Source organism: Phoca vitulina, unplaced genomic scaffold, assembly GCF_004348235.1.
Source record: "Phoca vitulina isolate PV1807 unplaced genomic scaffold, GSC_HSeal_1.0 scaffold23, whole genome shotgun sequence".
Classification (NCBI taxonomy): Eukaryota; Metazoa; Chordata; class Mammalia; order Carnivora; family Phocidae; genus Phoca; species Phoca vitulina.
Window position 1 is genome coordinate 11,075,971 of NW_022589726.1, and position 9,644 is coordinate 11,085,614.

Sequence of the window (9,644 nt, forward strand, 5' to 3'; positions counted from 1 at the left end):
GTTCCTGTGAACAAAGGTCTTTCTTTACTGAGGCCTGGCATAAAGTGTTTATGATCTCCGGCTTCTATCTTCCAAGCCTGTACCAAGAACAAAGACTCCAGAATCATTCTTTGGATTTGAGACGGGTAGTGTCACCAGTTAAGATCTCCCTGGTCAGAGCTGCAGTCATTTGGATAGTTGTTCAGGTGGCTCTAAAAATCCTGTGAAAGTATAAAGAGAAAAAAAAAAAAACTGGTGTATTTTTATAGGTGGCAAAATGTGAATATGGTAGTCCTTTAAAATTCAACAATTTATTTGATATAGCAAATACCACCATTTTGAGTTATTAATTTCTAATACTAAATTGTGTTTGGAGCTTGAAGATCATAGCCTTGTTATAAAATTATTGTTTTCTTCTTCCTTTGTAGGTGACCCATTAACCAAGGATAAATCAAGTGATCCTCAAGCCTGATTACATTGAACATATGCACAGAAACTTAATTCCTGAGGTGATCTTGAAGGGAGATTTTTATATCGCTCACAAGAGGCGCTGCAGAGTCTTATTTCCAAGGGATTTCATGGCTCGTCATCAGCCTCTTCTTGAAACCAAGACTTTTAAAAAGTCAGACATGAACTTCTGTCATGAAGATTTTGTCAGATTTGAACTGTGTTCAACTTGTAATATTGCACTTGCTAAGAGAATTTGAAGTTGCCGTCTGAAGAGTTGGTGTTTCCAGGTGATGTCAGAGACACTCACCTTTTGGGTTCTTGGCCTCAAATGGGACTGCTTTTCTTGTTTCTGAAAGTCTGCCAAGTGCACCGGCCTTCTGCCATGGATATGTTCCTGGGTCCGGTCCTGTGTTCATTGGCTGGTGGGACTGCACCCGCCTTTACTGACATTTCCTTTGCGAACTTCTCTGGCATGGTGTAGACTGAGACAATTTTATTTGTATCCTATTCTCGGAGCTCTGAAAGCCTACATGTTTTAACGTCTTAAAATTGCTTTTGTTAAAGGAATGGAAATATATATCCATTGATAATAATTATTGTTGGCAAGTAATAGTTATCTGACTACATCAATCATATAAGAATGTATAGACAAGCTGACATGTTTCCCCAAGGCTAACATACTACTGCAGCTCTCTATCAGTTAAATAGGTAATAGTTAGAACTGAATTTCCATTTTCATTATATGCTATTTTGTACTTCTAAGGGTACGTTCCCTCTCGGTTTTTGTTTTTGTTTTTTTTTCAAGTGAGCTTTTTCTTTCATGTTTACATTTACTTTTTCCCTTCACAGAAATCAGCAGTGAGCAGTCAAGTATGTAGGAAGCCTTCAGTTTCAAAAAATCGACAGGGATGCATGTGGATTTCTGATTTCTTAGCTTGAGAGTTATTCACTTAAGATTTCTTCTAGTAATTTTTTTAACTGTCCTTTCTTTCATTTTAATAGACTGTCCCTTGCTCGCTCCCAATGACTGTTTGAATGCTTATGTATTTGTTTGTTCAGTCCGTTAATAGAATTGTTCATTTTCCTTGGTCTTGAATTTATAAATATTTGCTTATAGTTGTCCCATTCAAACAATTTCTTAGGTCAGTTTCTGTCCACAGTTTTGTAGTCATTTTAACATTTTTGTTCTTCAGTTCTACAGGAAAGTCTTACAAATATTTAAAGGCCTTAAACATGTATGTACTTTTTTTCTAAGTTATTACAGAATGTATAATTTTATACTACATTTATTTTATTTCATTTGTTATGTGAAGTTAGAGAAGAATTGAAAATGCATAGCCAATCTGTAATAATATTGTGTAAATGTATAGTTGAAGGGATGTAACTGGAGAGACTTCTTTGTTTACTCATCTTAGCCTAATAGGAAGGTACTTCAGAAATTGTCCTATTAGAAGTTCCATCATGTTAGAAAAGGTGTGACCATCTTTCCTATTTTTAAAACTCACTGACATGGTCAATTAAGTCTATGTTGGTTTCCAGGATGGAGGCTGACATACCTTGGAGAGTTTTGGCCTGCTGGTTGGTAACAAATTTCAAAGACTAGTACATTACCCAGAATGTCTTCTGGGCAGAAAAATTAAAAGTGTAAAATTTGTTAAAAATTAAATTTGTAAAGTATACTTTGGACACTGAACCAAAGTGTACTGCCCCACAAGTCCATGGGATGAAATGACTTCCTCCCTCCCTGTTAATTATACATAAAACTAATTAGATGGCTCTGAGTGGATTTTGCAATAGTTCGAGATTATGTATGAATTCAGAAAGAAAAAAATAACAGTTATCCTGGAATTTTTGCATCAATTATAACAGCATTTAATTTCTTTGGAACAAAGTAGAAAACTATTATTTTGGAAATTATGAATTTGTCCTAGGTTTGTCTGAAATTGTAGATCATGCTTCTCATTTTTTTTAACTGAGTCCTTTAAAACCACACTGGAAATTCTGTATTATATACAAGTGTAACACAAGCATATCAATAGAAAAAAATAAATGGAATTTCAAATATACTAACTAGATTATCCCTAGTAGATTAATGTTGTGACTATTCAGAAAAAGTAAATAAAATTGGGATATAAAATAGACTCTCTTTCATGAGTTACATTTGGAGAATCTGTTTTCTAGTGTTTTATTTTAAAAGTACTTCAGTTACTATCCAGAAAAGCCTCTGAATTCATGGGGAAGCTGACATAAATTTTTCAATCTAACTTTTAATAAAAATCCATGGCAGCTCTTGCCATTTACACAAGGTTCCAATACTTGATTTGCTTCTTTCCTAGGAAACAATTGAAAGAGATGCATTTACACTTGTGCTATTTGCCCACATCTTGACTATGAGCACAACTGATGTTTGCTAGCAATATGCAAAATTCTTTTTATTATACAAATTGCTAAATATACTGCTTATCCTTTGAAATTCATTATATATGGAAATGTTAATGAAAATATCAGATATGGTTATAACTCAGCTTTCAAATTTTTTAAAAATAATTTTTTAAAATAGTTTAAAATTCACAAGAAGTTACAAAAAAGAGTGGAGAAAAACTTCTGTGTGCCCTTTCTCCCACTGTCCTCCAATGACAAAATCTTATAAAACCGAGAAACTGACATTGGCACAATACTATTAACTCAAATACAGACCTTACTTGGATTTTACCAGTTTCACATGCAGTGTGTGTGTGTGTGTGTGAGAGAGAGAGAGAGAGAGATCTTATCCTTTTCAACTAACTTGGTAAAACTTTACTGTGGTGTGGATTAGAGTATAAGAATATGGTCAATGAGTGACTGATTTGTAATAACTTTTTTCAAGTTCTCTATTTTTAGAATAACATCCTTTAGCTTTATTTTTCTTTATTTTTTGTACACTCTTGTTGCCTTAACATAATGGAGGCTTCCAGTTTTAATGCCAGACAGTACCACATGTGATTTCAAACTTGGTTTTGACTTTAATGGGTAGGAGGAGAACTGAGAATCTGTATCTAAGGTTGGAATAAAAAGGAATTTGATCCTGTTCTTTATTTCCCTCAGCAAGTCCTGTGCTGTACAATTGGGCTGTGACCTTTGATGATACCCAATAGCTAACAGCACAATGATTAAATGGGATTTGATCTTAATAAAGTTTTATTTTCTCAATTCATAGGTGATACATCCATCTGAAACAGCCATGTATACAAAGAAATTAAATAGTATTTTTCATCATCCTGCCTTTTCTCCTTTTGAGTTACTTAAGTGGGGAGAAATAGAATGATGGCAGACACTCTGCTAGGAGAAACAGAAAAGTCAGAGGAGACATACACACTGGGCAGCCTCCCGTGCCCCTTACCCACACAGAGAACATACCCACAGAGTATAGCACATTACTATCTTTATCAAGGTAAGGGTTTGTCTTTATATATATATATAGAATGCTTTGAAAAAGAGTAGAGATAGCAGATTTCTTCTTCATTGTTTTTATTTGCACTGTGTGAGACTGAAAAGTAGTGTAGACATTATAATTATCTGGCGTTTAACAGACAGTAACTAAATTCCTACTAGGTGTATCTGGCTAGATTACATTTTGGGGTTAGCTAAAGTTTCACCTTTAACCTTTAAAATACTTTTAAAATCAGTTCACAAGGTAATTTTTCAATGCTCTACTTATGCATAGCACTATGCTAACCTATGGGAAAATGGGTACACAAAAGACTTAAGTGTTTCATATTTGTTTTGAATTTTTTCATATCTGTTTTCAATATATTGCAAATTACTAAATAGGATGCATTATGCCCTAAACATTTGTCTGCAAATCCTGTTATTGAAAGTGACTGAACTTTATTTTTGAACTTTATTCTAGAAGTTAGGTAAGCAGGACAGTGCATGTCCATAGTTGTGTTTTACAGATTTTAGCAAAAATGTGATTGAGAATCTTAAAGAAGAGAGATTATGGACTTGAAGAGAAGTGACAAAGGACTAAAATAATCTGGGGGAGAGGGAATGAGGCCTGAGCTTGGACTATTACACTGAGAAGAATGTGAAACAGTTGCAATTTAAATTACTTGAGGATCCTAACAATTACCCATGCTTGACCCTACTCTCTGATATGCTCTTACTTGTGCCTAGGCTTTAATCCTAGACCAATTATTATTATTTCTAAAAGCTCCCCAGGTGATTCTAATGAGCATTCAGGGTTAAGAACCACTAATAAAGGGTTTTGCTCAAGGTGGAAGTGATGAGTTGGGTGAAATGACTGGACGAGTAAAAGGGAGACCTGAAAGAGAACTCCAGAAGATCCTGGGCTTACTAAAATGGGACAAATGAGGCTCAGTTAAATATGGCAGAAAAACTTGAAGAAAAGCAAGCCAAGTGGCAGGTAGAGACAATGAGTTCATTTTTTCAAGCCTACGGAGTTTAAAGTACCAATGAAACATTCAGAAATGTCATGTCAGATAGCAACTGAACAGGTTTTATTAGATTTGTAATTAGAGATTATTGTTGGTCTTGGAAAGAGCAGTTTCAATGAAGTGCTTATTGTAGAACTGAGCTTTCATTGGGCTGGAGAATGAATAAGAGATTTGAAAGTGGAAATAGCACGCATAGACTTCTCTTTGAGTGGGAAATGAAAAGGCAAAGTATGGTAGTGTTTATCAAGGGGAGGCAGAATCCAAAAAGTGCATTTTTTTAAATATGGGAGAAACAAGAGTGTGTTTATATATGCTGCAAAAGAGGGAGGGAAGAGGGGGAGCAGTGTGTTAAGAACCTAGAACTGAAAATAAATAGGAAATGAAGGCAGGGGGGATCATATCTATAGGGAAAGAAAGTCAATGTGTAAGGAAGAAATAGAACCAAATCCCACAGAAAATCTAATGGGGGGAACAGTGAAGAAGCAATCGGTGCTTAGGTCTTTGGTGACCTCCCACACAACAGTGTGGCAGACCATGAATCAAAGAGCAATCATCAGGGTTGATAAGCCCATGGGTGAATTTCAGCTTATACCTGGGCTACTGAGAGTTAGAAAGTTAATGACTCAAAGATCATAAATAGATTAATGAGAAATGAGCTAAGTCACAATATTCTTATTTATAAAGTGAAAATACTTTTTGTCTCACAGGATGGTTGTGAAGATTCAGTGAGTTGATATATGCAAAGTGCAGTATGTAGTGCATAGTATTTACTAAATGGTGGTTCTTCGTTTGTGAAAGAGGTCAGTTCTGTTAACCCTGCAATTGGTGTAAAAACTGTGTTGACAGAAAATAATAAAACCATATCATATATGATATAAAAAGTCTTGGGGCCTGCTGGTATTTGTGCTAAATAGAATGGGAAGATGTAGAGGCATTGCATTTAAACCACCTTTTTTTCAGGAATTGTGTGGCTGCAAAGAAGGTTAAATAACAACCAGTGGCAGACTAAGTGAAAATACATTTTCTTTGACAGAGACCAGAAGGGCTCAGAAGTTGAGCAAAAGAAGTAGAGAAGGAGAAATTGATAAAAGAAGGGATTTATTGGGAATAATCTGGGAATATCAAAGGGAAGGGTTAGTATGAGAGGAATCTATGTTTTTGCTGTTAGATAAATGAACAACAATGGATGAAGCTAGGGAGAAATTTAAAAGTGAGGTTAAAGGAAATAATGCCTAGGGGCCTCTGGGCTGAGGAAACAGCAGCACATACAGGTTTTAAGTAGATGAGATTTATCTGCTGAGTATACAAGATACAGAGTTCGGTTTGAAATCAAGGCGAACAGAAAATATTTGAAGCAAATTTTGGTGTTTTTAGATACTCAAACCTCAAAAAGCAATAAAGTCATAATATAGGGCACTTAATTTGTAGAGATATGTGACTTTTCCATTAGTGTAATGCAGCCTGGACAAAAAACAAGTAAATGAGTAGTTGGATCATCTTTGGATGAAAACAGGCAAGGTTAAAAGGCTAGCATCTCTTGAGTCCTTACTCTGTGCCAAAAGTTTTAAGAACTCTTTTCTCTTATGATTTTCATAACATTTATTTTTCTCTAGTTTTATTTATTGTAAGAATATAGTATATAATACATATAACATATAAAATATGTGTTGATTGACTCTTTATGTTATTGATAAGGCTTCTGGTCAACAATAAGCTATTAGTAGTTAAGTTTTGGGTGAGTCAAAAGTTATACATGAGACTTCAGGTCCAAACTGGTAACATAGGAAGACCCTGAACTCACTTCCTCCATGGACACACCAAATATACACCTATTTATACAGTAATTCCTCCTGAGGAAAAACTGAAAGCTGACTGAACAGCTTCTATACAACAAAAGACAGAGAGACCATGTACAAAATGAGAAGAGAGACAGAGGCACGGTAACAAAGGAAAACCCCACCCCCAATGTTGCAAACTGCAGTGGGAACGGATAGTACTGATAGACATGAGCAGATTCATTTACCCTGCGGCTGACAGAAAGGGCCATGACTTAAAAGGGCAACTTGAATATAAAGGAATGAGCCCCAAAACCCTGCCAAATGGCAGGGTAACTGCTAGAACTCACTTCAGGTCTGGGGGGCTGGCAAGTACCATGGTTTACATTCCCACTCCACCTTGATAGCATGGGTCCTTGATAAGAGGGTCCAGGCACCATAGCTGGCCTGCTGCCTTAGTGAGCCCCAGGCCCCTAGTAGATACCAGCCCTGGAGGCCCTGGGGCACAGGAAAAAAAAAAAAAGCCATGTTTTAAAAGACCAACTACAATATACAAGATGCAGGTCCAGAACTGCACCAAATGGAAGGGGAAAGCTGCTGAAACTCTTGCTGGTGAGCTCAACAGTTTATGTTCTTCCTCCACCTTGATAGTGTGGACAAGAGCAAGATCCAGTGACTGAGGTGGACCACCTCAGTGAGCCCTGGGCCCCTAGCCCACACAAGCCCCAGCCATCTATTTCATCAAGGTGGTGCACAACGAGACATCCATGGGCAGTGCTCACTACAGCTCCAGGTAATCTTGCCAAGGTGACAAAGGTGCAAAGGACCCTGGAACACTCCAGACCTGCACCCTTTTGGTTCCAAACAACTTGCCAGGGCAACCCCTGCACAAAGTGCCCCAAGATCTCTGGCTCATGCATGTCTCAGCTCCAGCTGCCCCACCAGGGCACCCCAGGTACAGCACCTGGGGACTCCCTGGCCCATGCCCCATCTCAGTTCCAGCCACCCTGCCAGGGCACCCCTCCACCCACACACACAGAGCCCTGGGACCCCCTGGCTTGCACCCACTCCAGCTTCAGCCATCTCACCAGGGCGCCCTCTGCATGGAGAGCCCCAGGACTGCCCCAGCCTGCACCCATTTCAACTCCAGCCATCCTACAAGTGTGATTCCAACACAGACTGCTTCAGGACCCCCCGTCTGTCAACCAGGCATACACAGTCTACATAGGGGGTGATCATAAGAAGCTTATTCCTTCAAGTTTAGGAGAAGTATCTGTTCTGCCTAATTCATAGAAACAAGCAAAGAAAGTCAATTGAAATGAAGAGACAGAGAATATGCTCCAAATGAAAGAGCAAAACAAAACCTCAAAAAAAAAAAAAAAAGTAAATGAAACAGAGATAAGCAATATACCTGATAAAGAGTTCAAAGTCATGGTCATAGTGGGGAGCTGGGGCGGCTCAGTCAGTTGAGCATCTGCCTTTGGCTCAGGTCATGATCCCGGAGTCCCGGGATCAAGCCCCGCATCAGGCTCCCTGCTCAGTGGAGAGCTTGATCTCTCTCTGCCCTTTACCCTGCTCATGCTCTTTCTATCACTCTCTCTCTCTAATGAATAAATAAAATCTTAAAAAAAAAAGTAATGGTCATAGAGATGCTCACCAGATTGGAGAGAAGAGCAGCTAAACTCAATGAGAACTTCAACAAAGAGATAGAAATATAATAAAGAACCAAAGAATTGAAAAATGCAGTAACTGAAATGAAAAATACACTAGAGGGAATCAACAGTAGATCAGAGGATGAAGAAGAAGAGATCAGCGATCTTCAAGAATGGGTAATGAAAAGCATCCAGGCTGAACAGCAAAAAGAAAACAGAATTTTAAAAAATGATACTAGGTTAAGGAATATCTTCGACAATATCAAGCAAACAAACATTTGTATTATAGGGGTCCCAAAAGGGGAAGAGAGAGAGAGAAAGGGGCAAAAAAAAAATGTATTTGAAGAAATATAGCTGAAAAACTTCCCTAACCTGGGGAAGGAAACAGACATCCAGGTTCAAGAGCCACAGAGAGTTATAATCAAGATGTACCTAAGGAGGTCCAGACTATAACATATAATAATTAAAACATCAAAGGTTAAAGATAAAGAGAGAATTTTATAAGTAGAAAGAGAGAAGCAACTACTTACATACAAGGTAAATTCTATAAAGTTATAGCTGAATTTTCAGCAGAAACTTTAAAGACCAGAAGAAAGTGGCATGATATATTCAAAGTGCTGAAATTAAAAAAAAAAAAAATCAAGAAGACTCTACCCAACAATGACATCATTCATAATTGAAGACGAGACAAAGAGTTTACCAGACAAATAAAAGAATTTATCACCACTAAATTGGCCTTACAAGAAATTTGTTAAAGGGACTTCTCTCAGTGGAAAAGGTCATAATTAGAAGAAAATGATGAAAGGAAAAGGGACTCACAGAAGATGTAAAATACAACAACATATACATAAAATGTGGAGGGAGGAAAAAAATAAAGTTGTTTTAGAATGCGTTTGAACTTATGTGACCATCAACTTAATACAGATTGCTATACACTTAGGATATTATATATGAACCTCATGGTAACCACAAACCAGGAACCTATAACAGATAAAAAAATAAAGAGTAAGAAAGTCAAGCATAATGTTATTGAAACTCATCAATCACAAGGAAAAAGAACAAGAGAAGGAATAAAGAACTACAAAAACAACCAGAAACAATGGACAAAATGGCAATAAGTACATACCTATCAATAATTACTTTAAATGTAAATGCTCCAATCAAAAGACATAGGGTGGCAAAATAGATTTAAAAACAAGACGCATCTATATGGTGCCTATAAGAGACTCACTTCAGATCTACAGACTGAAAGTGAAAGGATGGAAAAAGATAATACATGCAAATGAAAGTAAAAAAAAAAAAGGCAGAGTAGCAATACTTAGACAAAATAGATTTTAAAACAAAGACTGTAA

General features: G+C 37.0%; 1 protein-coding gene across 3 annotated transcripts in view; it reads left to right on the plus strand.

Annotated features, from left to right (window-relative positions):
• TAFA2 (TAFA chemokine like family member 2) overlaps positions 1-5,701 on the plus strand; it is a 461,660-nt gene extending 455,959 nt beyond the window's left edge. For all 3 annotated transcript variants that reach the window (XR_004301323.1, XM_032420363.1, XM_032420364.1), the window contains one exon: positions 408-5,701. Coding sequence is in view for 2 of the 3 variants with exons in the window: in XM_032420363.1 (XP_032276254.1) it covers positions 408-419 (12 nt within the window). In the remaining variant the exon portion in view is untranslated. The remainder of the gene's footprint in view (positions 1-407) is intronic.
• The last annotated feature ends 3,943 nt before the right edge of the window (positions 5,702-9,644 follow it).